Here is a 26,352-nt window from a genome sequence, read left to right as displayed (position 1 = left end):
TCAAAGAACTGGCAACATGAGCTGGCTCTGCTTCAGAATTGCTTGGCCAGGCGACTGGCATGTACCTTTTCTTCTTCTTTTTTTTTTTAACAAGGGATGTCTAGAATAGTAATATGGCTAACAGGTATTTGGGTTGATATTCAGGTTGAACAGGGCAGAGAACCTCTTTTAAGTTCACAGGTGTGTTTTTAATGTTTTTATTGATTTTGGACAGGGAGAGGGAGAAACACTGATGAGAGAAATACTGATGGGTTGCCTTCTTCCTGCATGCACCCCACTGGGGATCAAATCCGCAACCTGGGTATATGCCCTGACTGGGAATCAAACTGGCAACCTTTCGGTGCATGGGACTACACTCAACTGAGCCACACTGGCCAGGACCTAAGTTCCTAGGTCTTCAGATTTTTACCCAAGTGCCTCATGCATACCTGAACCTGAGTAGATGATAAACTCCTAGATTTTGAGCTGATGTAATGGGATTCAAATTAGAGTTCCTGGGAAAAGCTGTGAGTTGACTATGCATGTGGGAAGGATGTGAATTATTGCAAAATGTTCCATCCCACGTTATTTTAAAAATGTGAGGAGGGTGGGAGTCTTTCCTTCCTGCACTTTGATAGGAAGGCTTGTGCAGAAATACTACTGACTTCAGAGTCTGGGCTGTAAATAAATGGCAATGGGGCTTTTAACATACTAACTGGAACACTCATGCTAGAGCCCTAAGTAGTCACATACAGTCTGACTGCTGTGAGCACACTGTTGTGAGGAGCCTACACTAATCCATGGAAAGAAACATGGCAAGGCCCTGGAAATAAGAGAGCTGATGCCCTGCCAGGCCCCAGCTGCTCTAGCTCCCTGCTGTTTCAGTTCCATCCAGCATCTGACTGCAAATCTGAGACCAAGAACCAAATCATTCAACTGAAACCCTTAAATCCCAACCCATAGAAAAACCGAGATTTTAAAAAATAACTTATTTTTCAATTATAGTTGACATACAATATGTTTGTGTACAACCCAGTAACACTGGGTTATAGTAGACATTATGTAACTTACTAAGTGATAATCCTGATAAATTGAGCCAAATTTTGGGATGATTTGCATCATCCAAAACAGAAACACTGTTTCTGATAGAAATGTAATATAAATAAGAATGTAGATGAAACCACAATTTCATTTTCCATTCACCTAAACCAGGAACAACCATAATAAAAAAAGGATACCAAATTTTTATTCCCCTGAAATTTGCAGTTTTTAAACATGACCACTGCTTTTTTAGGCAGAGCCATTTACTGTAGTTGATTAATCCACGAGTCACATTTACCATATTATTAAATATTCAGAGATGACTTTATTTCCTATCCCTACAAAACACCACTTATAATTGTACTTAAAATAGATCGCAAACAATAAAACCATGAAATCAGTGAAGATGCATGTTCCTTTATATTTTATTTACCATAAACATTAAGAGAATACAGCAAACACTGGAAAAAGGCTTTTTAGTAATTTTTTTGATGTAAAGCTTAACGCTTAAAATTATGCTTGTTCCCCCCCACCCATCCCAATTCAGCATGCAGATATTTATTTTCACATATGCTAATTCTAGAGCATTATAATCCCTCGGTGGTTTTCTAAGAGTATCCTTATCCTGTAACTTAAATTTCACAAACTGTATACGATCATGGTATTATACCATTATTCATATAGATTCACACAATATTAACAATAAAATTTGTTATTGAAACATTATTTTAATAAGCCAAACCACAAAAAGCCCAGGTTCGGATTTTACATGTGTTTATGAAGACTGCTGCTGAGCTCCAAGCATGCAGATATGACCACCTGGATGAAGTTGGATATTGAAACTCCTTCAATAGGTCCAAGGATGCAGTGTCTCACTCTTCCCAAGCATCTCCATATTTGTTTACTTTGACTAGGAAAAGAGCACAAATAATTGATGATCCCAAATAGTAATACATAAAAGGCATTATTTTAAGTTCACTATTATGGTGAAAAGTTGTGTTTCTCATTTTAATAAATACACACGAGAGTAGGATTAAAAAGGGGCTGGCAGACTTTAGTGAACTGGAGGTTGGACATAAATAGTAATGCAATGTATGGAGAACTTGACAAATATTTGATCCTCCTAACAACCTTATAAACACAACCCCCATTTTGAACAGATGCAAGCCCCATTTTGAGAAAAAACAGATTAGTAACTTGCCCAAGGTACAAGCCTAAAAAAACAAGTGGACTAAAATTTGAACACATCTGTATAGGTCCAAAGCCTGGGTGCCATTACAACTTTACCTACTACCTAAGTAAGTGTGGTATAATTTACAGCATATACAAAAAATTACTGGGAAATTTAAAAAAATAATTAAAAAATTGAATTTTGTTTTTCACAAAAAATATAGCAGTAGAAATGGTCAAATATTCAGGTTATGATTAATTCAATCTTCTCTCCTATGAGCCATGATACTGGTGGCAAGGAGGAAATAGTTTCCAATATTCCTGCATTTTACATAAAATTATATTTTGAAACATGCCCCTGTCTTCTGTACTCTTTTACCTTTTAGCCTCTTTTACATAGCCTTCATCTATAAATTATAAGTAGTCATATTGTAAAGAAGCTGTTATCTAAGTACGGACTAGGAACCTCCTGCCTCAAGACTCTTTCAGAGATTCTGTGACGTCAAAACTATTTCATTATTATACTAAGACGTTATATACCCTTTTCCCTCATATTCTGCCATTTCCCCTTGCTTTATTCCCTCATTAGTACAAGGTAGAGTTTTCTAGAAGCTGCACGTGTGGTGCTATCATGGTCCTGACAGATAACTAATGTGCTTATGTTTTTAAAATCTCTCAGTCTTAATTTCTAATTAGATAAATGTCATCCACAGAAACTAAAATTGAAAAATTTAAATAATACTTTCTGATCCAGCAAATCCACACTGTACTAATATCAAATTTTCTGCCTAGAGTCTAGAATAGAACATTCTAGAAAGTCACTAAAACCATTTCATAACTTTATCTTCAAATAAAGCACACAAAAATCACCTTTCTTTTTATAAACATTATTTCATATTAAAGTTGTGTCAAGTAACAACTTCAAAAGACTGCTTACAGTCAGAACCATAAATGTCAAAATTTAGCAAATACCAAAGGTCTACCATATTTCCTTTTCTTAATCTTTATTACTATAGAAAGCCCAATGAAACACTCCATTTCTGATTTACCAGCATATGGTCCTATGCTATGCAGACATAAAAGATTACAAAACTGAGAAAAATACTACTGCCTGCCCTCATGGAGCTTACAGTCTAAATCAAGCATGTCAAACTCAAAGGCTAACATGGGCCAAATAAACGAGGCATCTGGTCCGTGGGCCATGAGTTTAACATGCTTGGTCTAAATCCTCAAATTAATTAGCAGAACAAAGTACCAGCAAGTCTTTACATATTAGAGTAGTGGCTATAGAATGCGTAAGGTTTACACATTTTATTTTTAATGACAAACATTAATAATGTCAATTATCAGTCTATTTTAAAGCTAAATTTTTAACAGCAATAATATAATAGATATTATCCATCATTAATACGAAAATAGAATTCTAAATGCAGCAACCACTATCAATTAGAAATAAATTTGGCTCTAAGAGAATGATCATAATAAAAAGTACTAAGAATTTTTATGTATCTTTATATTCTTTGCGGCCTATGACTTTCAAGAAAGTACCAAGAACAAACTTGTGGAATATCAGAGGGAAGGGGAGGGGGTGGCTGGGTGGGTGGGAAGAGATCAACCAAAGAACTTGTATGCATAATGCATAACCCATGGACACAGACAATAGGGTGGTGGAGGCCTAGGGGGAGGGTTGGGGGGGGGGGGGGGCAGGCTATAAGGCCGTGATGGCAAACCTATGACACTCATTTTTTTGGTTGATTTTTCTTTGTTAAATGGCATTTAAATATATAAAATAAATATCAAAAATATAAGTCTTTGTTTTACTATTGTTGCAAATATCAAGAAATTTCTATATGTGACACGGCACCAGAGTTAAATTAGGGTTTTTAAAAACGCTGACACGCCGAGCACAAAAGGTTCGCCATCACTGCTATAAGGGGTAATAGGAGAAAAAAGGAGACACATGTAATACTTTCAACAATAAGAATTTTTTTTAAAGGTACCAAGAACCTATTCCTTCAATTTTTAAAGTAGTAAATAGAAACCTTGAAACAATGACACATTCTCTGAACTTCCTCAAGAGACATAAAATTCTGTATTAAAATAGCTACAAACCCTTAATTAAAATACCTTCTTCCGTTATAAGTAAACTTCTGTGTCAGAAAATTTACTTGGGGTAATGAATAACTATTCCAAAATGACTTAAAAGAAACTGATCAGGAACAGAATTTTTTTTAAAAAGAAACTGTGATTTTAAAACTTGTAATTAATTGCAGAGCAAAAGTACTATTTTAAAAAAGTCAAACTCCTCTTTGGAAATGTCCTAAAGCTGCTTTGTAAAGCATATAACTCAATTTCAATTTCACTAAGAAAATTAGTTTCATTAATCATGATTCTGTGGCTCTGCCAAAAGTGGCATTACAACCCAATTATCAACCTTAGGTCACAGATCTGGTTTTATGTAATAGATGCATCATTTTAAAAAAAGGTTTCCAATGTGACTTCTTATAAGGGAAAACAGTCAAATTGGATGTTACAAAACTAGTCTTACTATCTTAAGTCATACTACTATTTTGACTTCATTATTTTCTAACACAAAATGGCCTTTACAATACCTTAAAAACGAAAGATATGATAACTGTGAAATAGCTATTCTTTTTTAAAAAAACATTATTTTGGTTAATTGCTTATAGAATTAAATCACGTTAATATGACTAATGTTTTTAACTAATGCTGCGATATCCGATCCTACAGAATACAGTGATTAGACTAAACTATCATACCTTCTTTTTTGGGTATTCTTTCCTGCATAGGCCTGACTGAGGGGTCAGTCTTATGTGCTAAAGTTACTTCATATGACTCTCTGTTCTTATTCCTTAATTCCTCATATGTAATACTTTTTCTTTTAGGACTTTCTTCAAGCCTGGGATCAGGTCCTAAAACAACAAACAGTTAATACATGGTGATAAAGAGTTGAATATATCCAAAGCAACTAAATTTTATAAATGCTCCTTACCCATAATAAAAATAGAATAAAGTGAAATAAAGGATCAATTACCACCATTCCAAAAGTACTATAATTTCCCCAAGGTAATTATAAAACTAAAATCAACTTCTCTCACAGTTTCAAGTTTTTATTTCTAAAATCTAAAATTAACATCAAGAAATTCAAAACTAACCATGCCAGAAGAACAGAAAACAATACACACCAGCATAATTAAGACTCATTAACATGTTAGTGTTTTAAACTGCAAAGTTATCCAGTGTTTATATAAAGAGAAATATATCCTACTAGTGACAACTGAATAAAACTTGATCCAGTATAGCTTTTATTTGGTAGTATTTCCATAGTTAAATGTTCCCATTACCACAATCTATACACAAACAACTCCAGCTATTATTAAAAATTATTTTACCATCTTTGTATTTAAACAAAAATACTTGAAAATAGCTACTGAAAAGTATAAAACATAGCCTGTTAAGCACAGTATGCATCATTTTCACTTAGGTCTAATGAAAGACAACTTAGATTTCGACCGGGAAACCAGCATTTATTCTTTATATCTCCAAAAGAGTCAAAGTATGAATACATACTATCAAAGAGTTAAATACTGTTGAAACGTATGGAAGTTGTTACTCTTAATACTGGTTGGCAGGAACAAATATTGAAGATTACTTTATAAAATGTATAACCAGCAAAAAAGATCATATAAGCAGTTCTAAAGAAAACTAATACTAACACAACATTCAATGAACAACAACTTACAATCTGACACACTACTCCAAAAGTACTATTTTTCAAAGAGATTTTTAATAAGACATAAAAATTGGACACATTTTAATTATGATTATTTTTTAAAAACAATTTTTGATAAGTCGTATTATTCTGGAACTCAATAGTAAGGTCCCACTGAATAATCAGAATTTTTAAAGCAATCTAACTAGACATTAAATGCTTTCAACCATAATCACTTATTTTAATACAAAGTATAGTGCACTGATACAAAGAACATTTAAATTTCTCCTTATTAGTTATAATACTACACCATTGTTGAAAAGTAAAATTTTCTTAAAAAAAAAAAAAAGCAAAGAAAAAATAGTATAATCTTATATTGGTTTTAAAAAGCACTCTGTATTTCACTAGTAATGAGTAATTACTGGACTCATTTCCCTTCACCATAATAATATTTTTAAATATCATTTAGATCAGGGGTCCTCAAACTACGGCCCTCAGGCCACATGCAAATACAAATATTGTATTTGTTCCCGTTTTGTTTTTTTACTTCAAAATAAGATATATGCAGTGTGCATAGGAATTTGTTCATAGTTTTTTTTAAACTATAGTCTGGCCCTCCAACGGTCTGAAGGACAGTGAACTGGCCCCCTGTTTAAAAAGTTTGAGGGCCCCTGATTTAGATAGTGTATACTAGATTAGTAGTCAGAAACCCTAGTTTCTCATTCCTACTCTGCCAACAATTAGTGAATGTCCTTGGGCAAATCACTAAGCTTCTTTGAATCTTAGTTTTCTCAACTGTGAAATATGGAAGTAAATAATCTATTCCTAAAGTTCCTTCCAGGTCTAATACTTTTTTCATTGTTCTATAATTCTGTGACAAATAATGAAAACATAAATCAGATAGAATGTTAGGGAGAATTTTTTACACTTATTAAAAGTCAAATGAAAACATCCTCTATGGTGCAGGGAGCATAGCATGGTTTACTACTTTGAAGGTATACAGAGCTGGAAGGAATAAGAATGAAAAACAGCACTGATTTAAGTCTAACTGTAATTAACTATAATAAGTGTCATAATAATTATGAAGGAATACCTCCTACTATGAATTCTCTACATTGAATAACTTTAAATTCTTGGTAAGAGAAAGCAGAACTAAGGTGGCAAGTAGTTCTGCTTAACCAAAAGGGGAGGTGTCTTAGTAAGGGGAACAGCAGCTGGGGCAAGCAAAGGAGGCCGCTCTGCTGGTCCATGTGGAGAGCAGTCAGAGCTGCAATCCAGACTTAGAGAAGGGGGTGAGAAAGCAGAACAGCAGACGGAGCAATAACTGCTCTGGAGAACCTAAAATATTGTAAAACAGGGGCCTTGCTGTGGTCTGTGGGACGATAGCAAAGGGCTTTTTGTTTGCTTTTATTTGAAAAAGAAACTATGTAACATGGAATGGAATTTGCTAATGGAAATGAAAGGAAGAATGCAAGTAATTACAAGGCTAGAATACAAGTAGAATGGATTTGAACTTGAGAAACGGGAAAAATGGAGAGATGCGATGAGGGACAAGGATAGCTGCCTTTGGATAAAATGACTTTAACCACTCTAATCTGCCTACCTCTTGCCCCTTCTGACTACAGTTGACCCTTGAACAACATGGGTTTGAATTGTGTGGGTTGATTTATAGGCAGATTTGTGTAAATGGTCCTGCACAGACAGTTCAAACCTAATATTGTTCAAGGGTCAACTGTAATTGGATGTCTTTATTTCCAACCATTCAGGAAAAAACAAAGCAGCTGAGGATTAACAGTCTCTCAACAACTTTCATCCACTAAAGAATCTAAATTATATTAACTTCCATTCTCTCTGGTCTCTTCTGAAAATACCCCTTTACTCCTGCTCTAACGCAGTGGTATCTAATATACTTTTCTGTAATGATAAGAATGTGATATATCTGCAGTCCAACATAGTAGCCACTAGCACATGTCGCTACTGAACAACCAAAATGCTGTCAAAGCAACTAAGGAATTGATTTTCAATTTGATTTGATAAATTTAAACAGCCATATGTAGCCAATGGCTACTTGATATCCTGACCTACCTAGAACCGCTCCGCATCCTCTGGAACCTCACTTGACCTATAATCAACTTCTCCCTTTCCACTGTATTCCCCCATCCCCTTAACCTACATATAATAGCTATAAATCTCTCCCATCTTAAACAAAGGAAACAAAAATCCAAATGTTCCTTTAACCTTGTTTGTTCCCTATAGTTACTGGCTTACTGTACTTGGTTCAAAGCAAGTATTTTTAAAGAATACCCTATAGAGGTCCACAATCTCTTATCCAAACCCTTGCAGTCAGAAATGTTTCAAAATTCAGACATTCTCAGATTTTAGAAAAATAGTATAGTTCTTGTATTACTTAATATTTATCCATTCAAAAGTTCCGAGCAGCAAAGAGTGAAAACAGTATTTCTACAACGAAATTTAGGAACAACAATATTAAGATAAAGATAAATAAACCTTATGTTTAGCTCAGGGTTTGAAATGAGTTCACGTCAGACTTTATCACCTGTTTATTTAAAAAACCTCTGTTTTCAAAGCTTTTTGGATTTTAGGCTTTTTAGACAAGGAATTGCAGACCTGCATTTTCTAATTCCTCACCTTTCACTGCAAACTAGACTGAAGGAAAAAAGGAAGGAAATTAACATTTGATGAGAGCCTATTACTTGCCAGGCATTCGTCTGATTATTTCATCTCATTCCAAATGTTCTTTAAAAGAGGTATTATCTCTATTTGATAGATCAAGAAACTGAAGGGATCAAAAATTACAATCACTTGCTGAAAGTCACATAGCTAGTAAATGTGAATCGTGATTCAAATCCAGGGCTTAATCCAAAATTGATGTTGTTGCACTTACATTATGTAATCTTCAAAGCTAGTATTTACACAAACCTCACAAAGCATTTTCACAAGGATTTTTCACTTGACAACAGTTCTGTAAGGCAGGTAATTATTATTTTTCTCACATTACAAAGAAGCTGAAAGCCTTTAAGACCAGCCTAATAAACGTAACCTTTTTAAAGCTTCCCTGAGGCACAATTTATCACTTCTTTGATATTCCACCTAGCTTAATATTTTCCATTAATGGGACATATTAGTAATTTATCTTTATATTTCTGTATCTTTTAACAGACTGAACCTCAAAACAATGTTGAATGAAGAAACAAATGAACAAATGAACAAACATGCTGTGTTTAGGCTGATGGTGGAACACACAGATGATACCCAGCAGAAAAGGTCATCAAATAAAGTTTATACATACGTTGGACCATTAAATGCTGAAATTCATTTCAAGAGAAGTTTCTACCTTGGGCAATATGATCAGTAATACCAGTGGGAGTAGATTCGTTCATAGAAGAACTAAATGGAATGGGCTCATAACGAGGAAACTTCTCTTTTTCCATGTTATCTGCTGCTGGGGCTGTCACAAAAGATGAGTGATCACTCACATTTGATTCATATCTTGGCTGTTGAGAATAGTACCTATAAAACAAATTCATATTATGTAAGAAACATGAATTATTCTTATACCTTATTTAAAGAAATGTACGTAGATATAAAAATCAGTTATCTTATTTTCTAAAAAAAATCATATTATTTTAACAGTTATTTAAAACTAGAGGCCTGGTACACAAAAATTTGTGCACTCGGGGGGGAAGGGGGGTCCCTCAGCCCGGCCTGTGCCCTCTCGCAGTCTGGGACCCCTCAGGAGATAACGACCTGCTGGCTTAGGCCCACTCCCGGTGGCAGAGGGCAGGCCCAGTCCCTAGGTGCAGCCCCTGGTCGGGCTCAGAGCAGGGCCGATTGGGGAGTTGGGGCACCGCCCCCCGTCATGCACAGAGCAGGGCGATTGGGAGGTTGTGATGCCACCCTCAGTCACGCTCAGGGTAGGGCCGATCAGGGGGCTGGGGCGCCGCCCACTGTCACACACAGAACAGGGCCCATGGGGGGGAGGGGGGGGCTCCACCCTGTCACACACAGATCAGGGCCGATTGGGGAGTTGGGGCGCCGCCCCCTGTCATGCACAGAGCAGGGCGGATTGGGAGGTTGTGATGCCACCCTCAGTCATGCTCAGGGTAGGGCCGATCAGGGGGCTGGGGCGCCGCCCACTGTCACACACAGAACAGGGCCCATGGGGGGGGGTTGGGGGTCTGCACCCTGTCACACACAGAGCCGCAGGGCGATCAGGGGGTTGGGGAGCTCCCCCCTGTCACACTGATCCCAGTGCCAGGAGGCCTCGCGGCTCAGCTGATCCTGGTGCTGGGAGGCATATTACCCTTTTACTATATAGGATAGAGGCCTGGTGCATGGGTGGGGGCCAGCTGGTTTGCCCTGAAGGGTGTCCTGGATCAGGGTGGGGGTCCCCACTGGGGTGCCTGGCCAGCCTGGGTGAGGGGCTGAGGGCTGTTTTCAGGCTGGCGGGTGACTGAAGCTCCCAACTGCTCCTTTTTTTTTTTTTTTTTTTATTCTGGGCCAGCTTTAGCTCTGACTCCAGCTCTGAGGCCTCTGCTGCTGAAAGCAGGTATCTGGTTTGTTTGGGTTCTATAATCGAAACACTGTATCAACTCCAGCTCTGAGATCCTGGCGGCTGAAAGCAGGTTTCTGGGGTTTTGTTTAGCTTCTATATTTGTAACTATGTTTCAAACTGCAAGCTCAGAGGCTGGCAAGGCAGGGGGGTTACGTTGGTTTCCTCCGTCACTGAAGCAAGCAAGCCTCATGCTAGTTTCAAGCTGCCTGGCTGCCGGCCGCCATCTTGGCTGGCAGTTAATTTGCATATCTCGCTGATTAGCCAATGGGAAGGGTAGCGGATGTACACCAATTACCATGTTTCTCTTTTATTAGATAGAATGGTAAAATTAAGCCTGTTTCTTTCTGCCAACGCACACAAAAATGGTCTGACCTATTTATATAACTTAAAAATTGTCACTCAATATACAAGAGAGAAAAACGTTTATTTAGTTTTCCAATTACGAGGCTTCAGAAATCATTTTAATGTGCTTAAAGTTTTTAGAAAGAAAAAATACCCCATATCAGAAAATGTGTCCATTTCCCACATTAACTGGGAAGTTACTCCTACAATAGTAGTCCACATAAACTCTACAGTGATAATGCAAATGTTCTTAACAAGTTTACATTGCTTGCCGCTTATGATGACAATATATCTACTAAATCTACTTAATTGCCTTATTACTTATCTATATATCCAGACAAAGAGATTCACGTACACAATTTCCCTACTATTTTAAACAACAGAAGGATTAAAAACTTGAAATTTATTGAGCAGAAATTGATAAAAATTGGGAATTCAAAAGAAAAGTTCAAAGTATAGGTAACCAAAGGTGTTTGCCAAATTAAAATCCTTTATTCTGGGATATACACTCCCAATAGGATGCAACTTTCTATATAAAACAAAGGTAGACAAATCTCACTCTACCTTTATTTTCAATATATTTTTATTGATTTTAGAGAGAGGAAGGGAGATAGAAACATTAATGAGAGAGAAGATGAGAGAGAAACATCAATCGGCTGCCACCTACACACTTCCTACTGGGGATTGAGCCCACAACCCAGGCATGTCCCTGACCAGGAATTGAACTGGTGACCTCTTGGTTCATGGGTCGACATTCAACCACTGAGTAACACTGGCCTGGCTAGCACTACTTTTCAAAATCTAATTAGCTTTAGCTTGCAACAAAGTGGCAAGTTTCCAATGATCCTTCAGTTAGGCAATGTTTCATGCCTGAACTATGGCAATATCCAGTTACAATTTTTTGGCTAAATTTAAAAACCTTTAATAAAGATAAGAATCTGGCCTACCCAGGTATTGAAGCTCGTCGAGCCTGTCCTGATCGTAAAGCTTCTCCAAGAGGGGAATTCTCAAGATGCTTGAACTTCTCTTGACAAGTTTTCACATAAGAAAGCTTTCCGGCAAAGTATCCCATGATGCAAGCAACTTATTTGTAAAAAAAAAAAAAGAGTGTAACTCAATGTGCTTTTTTTGACAATCTTTCCTAAAAGTACATTAAAAAAAATTCTAAGTATATCTTTGGTGTGAAAAGACTAAGATTTCCTGAAATGATAAAAGTATCACATTAAATCAGATGAAAATCTAATCATTTCCCAGCTAATTTCTTCAGCTTGTTTTTAAAATTAGGTGCAACAAATCTTTTAAAATAATGAATTATTAAATGCTACCTAAATATGGCTCTTGTTGAATGTGTCTATTTCCAATACAAAATAGAGGCTAACCTGGGAAGATTCATAAAAAGCCTCAAGTAATTTTAAAAAGCAATTTAGCTTCTTTCCTATTAATCATATTATAAAATATAAATAAGTTATGTTTTTTACATTTTTAATATAAATTAAAAAGATTTATTTTTTCAAATTAGACTTAATTTTTATAATTTATCTTGATTAATCAGAATCCCTGAACAACTTTCTTCTCTAATAGAGTATTTGAGAATTTATTTTCAAATAGTATATCTTTACAAAGTAATTTAAATTAATACTTCTGTCACATTATAAATGCCTCTTTAAAGTAACTCATGATATTTAATGTTAACAATAAAAAGATTCATAATAAATTCCTAGTAGCCCATTTAATAAAAAGCTTCAACTGATTTGTAAAAGCAAATAATCAAATAACTGTTATGAGTAAGACAAAACATTTGATAAACACATTATTTTCTTAAAAGCTAAAAAAACTTGTTTTCATACTTACATATGAGTTTAGGAATGGAACCATATTTGGGATGACTTGAAAGGAACCCTAAACATAAATGAATAAATATTTCTGAGTAACATTAATTGTTGGAGAAAGAGACATTGACAAGTTTATGCTAAGAGTATTTGAGAAAATAACACAGAAATTGCTAGTCATTATTTGATCTCTTCTAATGTGAGATAAAAGTTCAGCAATGAAATATAAAATAAGATCTATTATTTATCAACAGAAATAAGGGAAAAATGTAATAGGAAGAACCAGTACAGATTCTCTTTAAATGTTACCTAACAGCATTAGCTCTTTCCATAACCCTAGAGAAGTCTAAAGCTATTTAAGAAAGAACCAAGTAAACTCAGTATCAACAGAAATATGAAAACTGAAAATACTCAACAATGTATTAGCAGAGGCAAGATAACTTGATATAAAGTCACTGCACACACATAAAATTACTTCTTTATATCAGGAACAAACAAACAAAATCATTGTTTAAAAGATATAATTTATTATAGTATTAAAAAATATCAACTACCCAGGAGTAATCTAATAAAAAATATGGAAGATCTCTACATTGAAAACAAAACTTACTGAGAAATAACAGTTAAATAGAGAAATACACCATGTTCATGCACCAAGACTATTGTAAAGATGGCAAGTGTCCATAAATTCACCTATAAATTCAATGCAATCCCAATTAAAGAAAATTTCCCCTCAAATTAAAAACCTTATTCTAAAAATCATGTGGAAACAAAGGGCCAAGAATAAGCAAGGCAATATTGAAGAGCAACAAAATTGGAGATATCAAGATCTATGACTATAGTAATTAGGACAGTCTGTTATAAGTGTATGAATAGATAAATTGACCAAAACCAGAAGAGTCCAGAAACAGACCCACACATGCAGTCACTTGATTTATGACAAAGGCAACACTGCATTGCAGTGAACAAAGAAAAAAGTCCTTTCAAAATATAGTTCTGAGTCAACTACATATCCATAAGGGGGAAAATGTACCTTGAGTCTACTTCATACAACATTCAAAAACAATCCCAACTGACTTGAAAATTTAAGTATGGAGATAAAATAAAGCTTACAGAAGCCTAAGAGACTCTTCATGTCCTTGTAATAGAGAAAGATCTTAGATCACAAAAATCATTCATCATATAAAGTAGAGATCTGACATAATGGATAACATTTAATTAAGAACTAGTTAATCAAAGTGGGGGGACATAATCACAATACATATATCTGACAAAAGACTCATTTCCATAATATACAGAGAACTCACAAAACCAATAGGAAAAAGAAGACAATCCAATGGAAAAATAGACAACAGACTTAAACAGATACTTCACAAAAAAGGATATATTTATTTATTTTTTTTAAGTATTTTATTGATTTTTTACAGAGAGGAAGGGAGAAGATAGCGAGTTAGAAATATTGATCAACTGCCTCCTGCACACTCCCCACTGGGGATGTGCCCGCAACCAAGGTGCATGCCCTTGACCGGAATCGAACCTGGGACCTTTCAGTCCACAGGCTGACGCTCTATCCACGGAGCCAAACCGGTTTCAGCAAAAAAGGATATATTTAAATAGGATATGAACAAAAGAAAAGGTCCTCAACTTCATTAAATTAAAACCACAATGCAATCAATATCACTTTTCACTCGCCACATGGCTAAAATAAAAGACACAAAGATAGCAGGTATTGTGAGTTTATTAATAAAATTGTATTAATAAATTGGTAGTGGGAGTGTAAATTGGTTCAAATAGTTTGGAAAGTTTGGCAATATCTACTAAATCTGAATATATACACAATTTATAACCAAGCAAAATGTCTACCAAAAGACATATTCATGGCATAACTACTTGTAATAATCAAAGTTGGAAACTACTCAATTGTCAATGTACAAAAGGATGGATCAACTGCTGTGGAAAACTACATGGAAATGAGATTAATTTACAGCTACATGCAACAATGTGGATGAATTCTAGGATATGCTGGTAAACCAGCTCTTCCAATAAAAAGCCCTAACTTATAATGTTGGTTGATTTCTGTGGAGAGCAAACACTTGGACCCTAACCAATTTTAAGCTACCAAATGGTTTAAAAACCAGCTTATCAAAATCCTAAAAATTTAAAAATCAGCTCCAGATACAAGCCATTTTCAGCATACCTCTGAATAAATCTCACAATTTAAAGGATACTTAATTGTCTGATTTCATGTATATAAAGTACAAAATGGAACTCATTTATGCTGTTGGCCTCAGTTCTTTTACTTACACAAATGAGATGAGAAGTAAAATGAGGACAGTAATAATATCTACATTTACACAAAAATGTTTTTCCTTCATTTACTGACCACTTACAACATACAGGCACTACACATAAGAAAATAAGACACTCTTTACCCTCATAGAGTTTACAGTTAGGAGAGGCAATGAAGACAAAAAGCATGCAATATGATGGTTGCTATTCATTCACTCAAATATTTAGCATCTACTGCATGCACTATGCCCTAACAGGTACCTGACATGGCCTCTTTTCTCAGGAGAAGTAGAAAGAATAGAGGCAAAAGACTTGTTGAAGGCTAATTCAATACTGTTGGCAACATATGGTTGTACTATAATGACAGTGCAGATAGAGGTAGACAGTATACAGAGTATTTGAGCTGGACTAGAACGGGCATTTATTGGACAAGCAGATAAGGGACAGAAGTGAAGGATAATGCCTCAGTTTCCTAGTTGGACAGTGATGTCATTCGGATATGGGGAAAACAAAAATTGGTGTGTGGGGAAATGAATTGAGTTTAGGATGAAATGAGTTCAGTTTGAGCAGAAATCATTTTAATGTGCTTAAAGTTTTTAGAAAGAAAAAATACCCCATATCAGAAAATGTGTCCATTTCCCACATTCTCCTCCATGTGGAGAAATGCAAAATATGGTTCTGAAGTAGATTCCTACACTAGAGATAATACTGCAGATTTAGAGCAATAAATGGTCCCTGAAGTCACATTATGCTGGGTAACAGCATATAGACTGAAAACTGCTCTCTGAAGAAAATCATGAGTGAAGGAAGAAAACCACACTAGAATGAAAGTATCAAGAGGTCATGAATTTGTCTTTTAGTGCTATTTCCAAAAGTAGTGTATAGTACCTATCAGTCAAAAAAAAAAAAGTTTTGGTAAATGTTAGAATATATCCATAGTTTATGACACAGCCCATAATGGATTAAAGAAGTATAAAGTGAAGTGCTCATTCCTGAAGTCTGGCTTCAAATGCAAGACAGCTGGATGCAGTTGGGAAGAAATATAAGGGAAGATTTTTCTTTTGTATATTCTCAAGCTAGAACAAATGTGAACAAGTTTAACCCTTTGCGGTTGTATTAAATTTGGACATGGGTGTCGTACTGGTCGGAATTAATTTCCATTGAAAGAGCAGTGATACATAACATGCAAGATTATGAAGGATAAACAAGATTTATTAATTCTTTTTTGGAACTACGTCACTACTAGTAGAATCACTACAAACGTCACCACTTTCTACGTCAGAGTCAGTATTCAAGGTGCCAAAATAAAACTCTTCATCGTTACTTTCAGATTCGCTGTACACTTCTTTCGGTAACTTTCTTTTTGCCATTTTGGAGTATTATTTTAAAATATCTTAACAAGCGAGAATGCCTAATTACAGTTAAACGTAATTTGTAAAGCTTTATTTGAAATTCTGCGAAGTATCTCCAAAGCTTGTCGATTTCTTCACTCTCAAAAGGCGACGGACTCGCCGCGGTGTTTTGCATGGCGAGTGTGGAACGACCGCGTTTGTTTATATTGTTTCGTTATCTCCGATTTGTCGGGGCAATGTTTTGGTTCGTGATAAGGTCGCTTAGACACTTAAGAGCTTTCAGAGAAATTATGAACTGATACATGAATGAATAGAGTTAAGATTCGTACGGTTCCTTGCTGTGGTGGCTGAGAGCAGACATACGACCGGAACGGTAAAAAAGCTTTGGTGGCTGAGAGTAGACAAACGACCGCAAAGGGTTAAATGTTTGCCAGAAAAGGAACAAGTAGAGAGGAGCAGCTAAGACTATGCTGAATATGACACCATGGATGAAAGCATATACAAAATATTAGGCATTTTAATAAAATGTGAGATGTCTTGAATTCTGAATTCCTTTTCTAAAGTCTCTTTCAATTTTGGGTTGGGGGTCTGACTTTTTTATTATAATACCCACCCAGAAAACAAGACCCCCAATATCCTTACTAATAAAAGGCTAAGTAGTTGCCACACCCTCATGTATGATGCCATCATGCCATCACAAGATGGCTGTACGCACAGTGGAAGCGGGCTTCCCACAGCCCCACGCACGTGCTGTGGTAGCCCGGCGGCCACTCTGCACGGCTTCTGCCGGGCTTCCCGCAGCCCCACATGCCCGTGCCCGCCTTGGAGGCAGGATCCCCGGCTCCAGCCTACCTCTTTGGGGCAATCCATCCAGGAGCCCCGGACGGATGGGCAGGGTCTAGCTCCTTGGGGCGATCGATCGTGGGGCTCCCGCACTGTAAGAGGGCACAGGCCAGGCCGGGGGTCCCCCACCCCCGAGTGCAAGAATTTCGTGCACTGGGCATCTAGTCGTTTTAATAAAAGACCTTGATTCTCAAATACACAAAAATAAAATTTTAATCCCTCAAATTCCTATGTCCCTCCAAAACAACTTTTCTCAACTAGTTGTGTCAATACTACTAAGTACTTCATACTGCTAATATGAAAAAGCTATTTTCCTATCATAGTCACATTTTAGGAGCCAGCTAATTAAAAGAACAGGTTTTTAGAATATGTGGAGTTCATCCTAAGGTTGCCACCCTTTTCTAGGATATCTTCTTATTCCAAGGAGATAGTTCACAAAATAATGTAATGAGTAGTTAGTTTTAAGATTACAGACTGATACATTTAATAGTTATTTTAAACTCAATTCCAGATATGAATAACACTGCCCTATTTAAGCCAGTAGAATTTGGAACAACAAAGTGTCCCCATCCCTCTATTACCTTAAGACAAAGCTGGTTTAGGGAGTCATTCATGTTTAAACCAGTGCATAAGAATCACCAGGAGTTTGTTAAAACAAATTCCTGGGCCCTAATTCAGAGAGTCTGATTCAGTAGGTCTGGGCGGGGCCCCATGAATTTGCATTTTAAACAATCTCCTAGGTGACAGTAAAGTGAATGACTTAGGTAGTCCAGGCTTGTCTTTCTGCCATCCTGTAACCCATCCATAGGCTTTTATTTACTTTCTTGCTCTTGTAGATTGTTAATGTTGCTACAATGCAAGATGTTATCAAATTCTCAAATCAAGATATAACTCTTCTGCCGTTGTAAAAATTTATCAAAGATAATGCTTTATATATACAGTATCATATTTACTTTATCTAAAAATCAGGAAAATACCATATAAAAACATGATACTCAAAATGCCAAATAAATTCAAATTTTAAATATTTACCTTTACTAATTAATCCTTGAGTAATCAACATACTTGTCGCAGCCAAAGGCACAGCTAGAAGAGGAAAAAGAACTTGTCAACATAATAAAAGGAAAAGATTTTATCTGAGTTCATTAGGATAGATAAACGTGTATCAGTAAAACCATCCAGAAAGTATGTTGTAAAATTAAGATCTTCAAGAGATTTTTTCCCATGTTTAACAGCTGTACTGTATATAGTCAGTGGAAACACAAAAGAAGCATTTTTAATATAAGAAAAACATTACAAAATATTAAACAACATTTCAGGAAGATGTACTTACAGAAGTTCTTGGCCGATGTCTCGGAACATGATTGGTAAACAGTTCCCTACACTAATATAAAACTTTACCTGAATGATAAATGGCTCACTGTGTCTAAACTGGTTGTACAAATAGTTTGTGCTGAACACTTGTTTTCCTTCTGTAAGTCTGGAATTTTGGTACCTGCTAGGCCAAGGGGGCCTCTGTAACCAGCCCCCAATAAAAACCCCAGGTGCTGAGTCTCTAGTGAGCATCATATCATCATGGCTTAAGAAGAAATATCATTCACAAAATCTATAAATGATGTGTGAAACAAATATGAAGTCATACACCTTTTCAGTAATTCCAGAGGTTGAGAACTACCAAACACACAATACATATCAAAACTGACCCCCTTTTATATAAATTACACATATATTTGGGCACAGATAAAACTGTTTCTTTTGTCAGTGCATAGGGCCACAATTTTAAGCAATTGGAAATAAATGCCTTCGTGGTGAAGCTTTAAAATCAGAGTAAAGCCCTGACCCATGTCCTCAGTGGTTGCAGTGGTTCTCAACCTTCCTAATGCCGCGCGACCCTTTAATACAGTTCCTCATGTTGTGGTGACTCCCAACCATAAAATTATTTTCGCTGCTACTTCATAACTGTAATGTTGCTACTGTTATGAATCGTAATGTAAATATCTGATATGCAGGATGTATTTTCATTGTTCGTGACCCACAGGTTGAGAACCGCTGGAGAGCATCAGCCCACATACGGAAGAGTCTCGGGATCTATTCCAGTTAAGGGCATGAGTTTCAGGGTTTCAGGTTTGTGCCCTGGCCCTAGTAGGGGCCCACGTGGGAAGCAGCCAATCAATGTTTCTCTCTCTCTTTCCCCTGCCCCTATCCCTTCCACTCTCTGAAAAAGCAATGGAGAAAATATTCTCAGGTAAGGATAAAAAAAAAAGATCAGAGTAGAAATAAAATTAAAGAATGGCCCCTAGATCAACATGTCTAAATTTAAACCAAGATGGACAAAGTAGTTAACAGACTTCAAAAAATCTGTAAAACATATCTTAGTAATTACTTTTTCTACACATTCCTACTTGTATTACACCCTTTTTAGATCCACAGGCACAAGATGACACTTTCCAAAGAAAGTGGGTTCCGTTATTCGTTTACATTAATATATGCAAACATTACATACTGTATAGAATATCCGTATGTGAAAATACAAATATAAATTACAAAATTTCTTAATGCATGACTATTAGTCTATCTCCTGGTAATTACATATTGAATTTCCTATCATCTGTAATTACAGCCAAGGTTCTATGCACTTTCAATGTCTGAAGTTATGTTATGCAACACTAAGGGTTAATCTCTGTTTTAAAAGTAATCACTACTAAAAAAAAAAAAGAGTAATCACTACTTACTAATACACTGATTTTTTGGCTGTTGTAATTTCTCAGTAATTCAGATATGATATACAACAAGCTGTTTCTTAGCCTGTCCTTATTACATGTTTTCTATCTAACTTGTGATAAACCTGCTTTAATAAACGGATTTAGGCTTCTATTATTCATATACCAAATGTCCTACTTTAAATAATTAAGCATACTTGGGTACCCTACCTATTGATCATGGCCCTTCAATGTAATTTTACCATAGCACTGTTATAATTATCTGAAATGTTAAACATGTACAGCAACATAAATTTATCAGCTAGAACTAAATGTGGATACCACTGTATCTATGTGGTCATTGCCTAACATTACAATGAACCAAATAGATTTGTCTAATAGATTTGTCTTTTTCTTAATCCTATGTTATCTACAGACTTGAAAATAGATAACTTTATTCTATCTATTCTATGCAATCCTTGAAGATAAAAAAATGTGTTGCTAGAGTACAAATGAGTTCTCTGAGAAATTATTCTCATATTTTTTTAAGTTTTTGATCCATGATGACTATGCATTTAAAACAATTATTCTCACCTAGAAATGTGCATCATCACCTAATTCTCACACAGGTTCTTTCTAGCTTGAAACCTCTCTAAGTCTCTGAGTATTAAACTGAGGATAAAAGCCAAAAGATTTTATAAGAACTCCTATTATCTTAATTGCTCTTTCCTGGTTTTTGTTCATTCTTTCACCACCACTTGGTTCTCTTATCCATATGTGCTACTCAAACTTTGTCATTTATTCCATTATTCCTAAATATTAACCACTTGATAGATACTATTACCAGTTTATGCTTTTATTTCTACACTTAATTTCGTGGTGAATTCACCAACGCCCCTACACCACAAACGCTAATTTCTTATGTACACCTCTGTTCTATCTCTAGCTGCGTACAGATCTTCCATCATCAGATATTGTATCATGAACTCAAAATGTCCAAACGTTTCATTCTTCAAGCAAGAGCTCCTTCAACTATACCTTTTCATCAATAATGTTATCATCAGTCAGTCTCCTAAGCTGGGTATCTTGTAGTATTTCCTTCATTCCCTCTTAGTCAACCTATTTAAAAATCCTATTATGTGTTCTTTAAAAAACCTTTCATTGCCAGTCCATCATTCCTAGTCCAAATGACACTACAATCAATTACATTCCCTCAATAACCATATGCCTGAGTTATTGCCAAGTACATCTTCTCATCCTTCATACTCAACCTGCACACTAACAAATTTTCCTTTAAAAAACTTACATATCATCTCTTTGGCCTATAAGCCCCAAGAACCTACAATCCATAATGAATCAAACCTTTAACTCATTGGTATCATGTTTATTTTTCTACCCCAATAAAAGACCTTTGCTCCAATCAATGCAACCTCAAGACTCTAGTAGAGAACAAGTTATTGTAGAATCTGCCTTTGCTCACTATTCCTTTCATCCAAATGCTCCTCTACCATCTACTTCATTTACTTAAAAGGCCTATGAAGTCTCTGTTGTTGAGTAAAACCTTTTTAAACTAAATTAATTCCAATTCATTTATCTCTTCAAAATTTCTACTGCTGATTTGCAATAGGAATCTTTCTCAGTGTTTTATGAATTGGCTGTTTTAACTACACCATAAAACTATTTTAGGGCAAAAGGCTGAGTCTCATAAAACTTAACTCCCTTACACACTATAAGCATAAATAGCAGGGTGACTGATGAAAAGGTACATCCTCTTTAATTCCTTAGGTCACTCCTCCCTTTTCAAAATTCCATCGTGCTTTTTTTGTTGTTGTTAGAATCACTTTATCTGAAAGGGCTGTAATAACCAGTGAAGCAACACCAGGGTTCTGTTCAAAAGTAATGTAATAGCTAGCCGGTTTGGCTCAGTGAGTAGAGCGTCGGCCTGCGTACTGAAGGGTCCCGGGTTCAATTCCGGCCAAGGGCACATGACAATTTTTTTCTACATGAAATCACCAAAGGTCAAATTTTGTTGATTATAAAATTTAACTTACATCTGAACCAGAAGCTTTCATCATTGCATTCTGCGAAGACTCTTCTTTCTTCCTCTGTTGGAATGTAATCAGCCCCTATGTCTTTTTACCAAGGAGAAATCAGCAAACATTAAAATACCTATGGAAAAACTAAGTTTAAAAAATTACCTCAGTCTAAACCAGTGATTTTCAACCTTTTTCATCTCGTGGCACACATAAACTAATTACTAAAATTCTGCGACACACCAAAAAATACATTTTTTGCCGATCTGACAAAAAAAAAAGGTATATTTCTGATTCATTCACACTGGGCTGCTGTTGTTGTGTTAGCTGTTGTCATTTTTTTCATTTAAGGGAAAAGAGGTCAGTGCCCCTGACTAAATAATCAGGGATTGCATATTCTAAAAATTCTGGCAGCACAAGGGTTGAAAATTGCTGGTATAAACATAACAAAAACACACCCATTTTTTAAAAATGAAACAACAGGCTTGTTATAAACTTTTAACAAACTCTGACTTCAAATAGAAGTTAATGATACAATCTGCTAGTTAGAACTGGCTATATAAAGTGCTATGTTCAATGCAAAATGAAAATGAAACATCTTTTCAAATTATTAAGAATTTCAATTTCAAGTGTGGGTCCATCTTTGTGTGACTGCACAGGTCACACACCCATAAAGTTAGCCCAGCTGCTATACCGTAGTTGAGGCAGTGAAAATTTCTCTACATATAAAGTGCTTCTAATAAATACTTAGTTGATAGTTACGGGGAATTGGTCTTGCAACTTCAGCATTCGGCTCTCGAAAATCAGCCCTGCCATTCATCTTTCCTGCATCAAAAATATTTATATTAAGTATTAGAATCAATAATGAGATAGGTCAAAGTAAGTCAGGATATAATCAAGTAACATTACTAGTCTTCATGCCAATCAACACTATTTACTAAACACTACTACGTCTGAAGTACCTGACATAATAAAAAGTTACCTAAATAAAAAAATCACAGCCTGGCCGGCATGTCTCAGTGGTTGCGCATGGACCTATGAACCAGGTCACAGTTGGAGTCCTGGTCAGGGCACATGCCGGGGTTTCCAGCTCCATCCCCAGTGGGGAACGTGCAGGATGTAGCCAACCAATGATTCCCTCTCATCATTGATTTCTGTCTCTCTCCCCCTTTCTCTTCCTCTCTGAAACCAGTAAAAATGTTTTTTAAAAATCACAGACCTATTAACTAATTAGAAACAAATACTCATCTTAAGATCCTTAACTGAAAAATATATGATTTACAGTATTTACCAGCTGATATTATCATCTATACTAATAAAAGGGTAATATGCTAACTAGACTGGGGACCTTCTGGACAAAGCCATGGTGGCAGGGCTGAGGCAGAGGTGGTTAGAAGGGCAATCAGGCTAGCGGGGAGGGGGGGGGGGGACCGAGCAGGTCAGCTGGGGAGGGGGGGCAGTTGAGGGCGAGCAGGTTGGCTGGGGGGGGCAGTTGGGGGCAAGCAGGTTGGCTGGGGGGGGGGGGCAGTTGGGGGCAAACTGGTCGGCTGGAGGGGGCCGGCAGGGGGTGGGGAGGGGGCAATTGGGGGAGAGTAGGCTGGTAGGCAGAGTGGTTAGGGGCAATCAGGCAGGCAGGCAGGCAGATGAGCAGTTAGGAGCCAGCGATCCTGGATTGCGAGAGGGATGTCCGAGACTGGAGAGGGTGCAGGTGGGGCTGAGGGACACCCCTTCCCTCCGCAACATGCACGAATTTCATGCACCGGGCCACTAGTTAAGCTATAAAAGGATATCAACAGACATTTTTCTTCCTGAAGCTGGTTGATTTCACATTATCCTAGCTTTGGATACTTTCAGAAATATTTGCCCAAGATTTAAATAATTCCCCAAAATATAAGGGGAAAAATTTCAAGTCATTTCTGCACTTCCATTTCAAAAAGATAATATAATCATCAGGAAACACACGTATTCCACAAAGCAGTACTCCCCCCAAATGGAATAACAATGACGTCACATCCTTCTCCCAGGGATGTAAAGCTAACATCAAATTCTCTATCCTCCAAACTTTCCTCCCTCTCCAAATAGAGACCTAGAAAAACACGACATATAAAAAATGCATAGCACTTCAAGAACATGCACTTTTTTTTTTACCCATTCCTGGGGACTTAAGAGGCCAACAGATTAGCTAATTCGTATTTTACATAATGTTCACATAGCGTGATTATTCCCACCTTAAAAACAATTTACACATGCATGCTGAGGAGGGAAATTAGGGCCCTTCCATAATTCACGTAGTCAACAGGCCATCACTGAGGTCTACGACATAACCAACCCCTTCGCTAACGAAAAGGAGAAAAGGAGATGGGTTCACGGACGGAGCCTGCCCAATAAGCTACTCCTATCCTAAGACGACTGTGAAATGAGACATGAAGCCCTCGTCTTTCTCTAACAGCATCCTTCCCAGGCCCTGGAACGAGACTGCCAAGGCCTCTCTGGACAACATCCCTTTCATCTCCTATATTCCAAAAGAAAAATATCCGCGTCGTCCTGCGACCATCGACGCCCGCACTCCATCCCCCACCCACTCTTTCTGCATCTCCACCAGCAACAACCTCCCCCTCCCCCTCCCCCTCCCCAACACACACACATCCTTCACCCTGGATCTGTCCCAGGCACACACACCCCCAAAAACACTCCCTCTCCTTCCCCGGTCACCAGGACTCAGGGGCCCGAGACCCTCAGTGCGATCGGCCCGCCCTCACAGGCGGGAAAATGGCGGAAGGCGCAGGGGAGCCGCGGGCCGCGCAGAGGTGGTGAGTGGGTAGGTGGGGGGCGAGGGGGCGGGGGCAGGACAGGGCTCTCCGCCTCATCGCACCCACCTCAGGTGACAGCCACGGACTAGGGCGCGGCGAGCCCGGGCGAGCAGAGGCAGGAGGCCCCGAGAAGACGGAAAACGGAGGGCGCGCGGGACCGCACCGGAGCGGGGGATGGGAAGCGGACAGCGACCAGGCAGCCCAAGAGTCACCCAGATAAGGGCTCCAGTGACCGTAACCCGGAAGCACTGGACACGCACTGGAAAGGACGTCACCCTCCTCGCGGCGTCTAGGGCCAGCAGCCTAGGAATATGCGCATGCGCCTGCGTCCGTCAGCGCCCCCTGCGTCCCGCCCGCCTCCCGGCTCCCCAGGCCGCGGCGCTAACGAGCTGCACTGCGGCTGCGCCCGCCGCCCTCCCGGCGGGGAGCCCCGCTCCGCCCCGCCCCCCCACTTCCTGGGTCGTGGGTCGCGGCTTGGCTTCGGGCTGTTGTGACGCACCGCTCTGATCTTCTACTGGCCGGCCGGCAGGAAAGTTCTGGAACTCCCTTGAGTCCCCTTGTCGAGAGTTACCGACTTTTCGTAGATGTCTCTGTGTTTAGACGACGTAATTCCTTTCATTCTTTGAGCCAAGGGCCTAGGCTCAGCGGTGTGAAGGAGACATTGTCACGCATGCGCCCTTGGCTGGCTGGCAGACTGTCTTGAGTCTAGTTCAGTAGTTCTCAACCTTGGCTGCATATTAGAATCACGTGGGAATCTTTTTTTTTTTTTAATTTTATTGATTTTTTACAGAGAGGAAGGGAGAGGGATAGAGAGTTAGAAACATCGATCAGCTGCCTCCTGCACACCCCCCACTGGGGATGTGCCCACAACTAAGGTACATGCCCTTGACCGGAACCAAACCTGGGACCCTTCAGTCTGCAGGCCGAGGCTCTATCCACTGAGCCAAACCGGTTAGGGCGACCTGGGAATCTTTTTAAAATCCTGATTTCTGGGCCTCATCCTCTGGAAATTCTGTTTCTTTGTTACTAATGTTGTGGCCCCACCCCTAACAAAGAAACAGAATTTCCGGAGGATGAGGCCCAGAAATCAGGGTTTTAAAAAGATTCCCAGGTGATTCTAATGTGCAACCCAGGTTGAGCACCACTGATCTAGAACCTCGAGCGTCAGCTGTCCGAGCCGCAGGTGGTTCTCATCGGAAAAATGGAAGTAACGCCTACCTCATGGGAGTTTAGGATTAAAGCAACACATCCAATAAGGAGCTGAAGCACTCGGATGCTCTCCACTAATGGGAGAGTGTATATTTGAATGTGGGCCTTCTGCCTTCTGCTCCTCAGACGTCATGCGGCCACATCCAGCCACCATGCATTCCTTTGTTCATCCTACAAATATGAGTGCCTGCTGGGAGCCAGATACTTAAAGTTATTGGCGACTTAGCCCTACCCGTTTGTGGCAGCAACTCCTAACGGCCTCTCCGGATTTCTTCTCCCTTGTCCAGCGCCTCTGCCACTATCCTCGTTTCGTCTATCATTGCCCCTGGAACTGCCCCAAATGTATTTCCCCACAGATGTGGTTAAGCGAGAGAGCCTATGGTGATCCATCTCGGGCACAAACCCAGTCCTGAGGTTCCTCCTTAGAGCCTTTTGGTCGTTCCCATC

At 38.1% G+C, this 26,352-nt stretch overlaps 1 protein-coding gene across 7 annotated transcripts; it reads right to left on the bottom strand.

The window, feature by feature from the left end:
- Positions 1-1,421: 1,421 nt before the first annotated feature.
- OCIAD1 (OCIA domain containing 1) lies at positions 1,422-25,353 on the bottom strand. Of its 7 annotated transcripts, none has more exons than XM_036333477.1 (9): positions 25,196-25,353; positions 22,649-22,711; positions 21,905-21,985; positions 18,187-18,240; positions 12,693-12,740; positions 11,789-11,924; positions 9,279-9,454; positions 4,971-5,123; positions 1,422-1,930 (listed from the first exon to the last, which is right to left on the bottom strand). In XM_036333477.1, exons 2-9 carry the CDS (start codon positions 22,704-22,706, stop codon positions 1,893-1,895), a joined length of 744 nt encoding a protein of 247 aa, XP_036189370.1. In that variant the 5' UTR covers positions 22,707-22,711; positions 25,196-25,353; the 3' UTR covers positions 1,422-1,892. The 7 variants fall into 7 exon arrangements, with proteins under 7 accessions (XP_036189370.1, XP_036189390.1, XP_036189361.1 ...); XM_036333497.1 differs by lacking the exon at positions 25,196-25,353 and adding an exon at positions 24,957-24,975; XM_036333468.1 differs by lacking the exon at positions 25,196-25,353 and adding an exon at positions 24,763-24,950.
- Between the last annotated feature and the right edge of the window lie 999 nt (positions 25,354-26,352).

Source organism: Myotis myotis, unplaced genomic scaffold, assembly GCF_014108235.1.
Source record: "Myotis myotis isolate mMyoMyo1 unplaced genomic scaffold, mMyoMyo1.p scaffold_m19_p_1, whole genome shotgun sequence".
NCBI lineage: Eukaryota > Metazoa > Chordata > Mammalia > Chiroptera > Vespertilionidae > Myotis > Myotis myotis.
The sequence above is the reverse complement of the archived record's forward strand: the minus strand, read 5'-3'. Positions and strand labels throughout refer to the sequence as shown.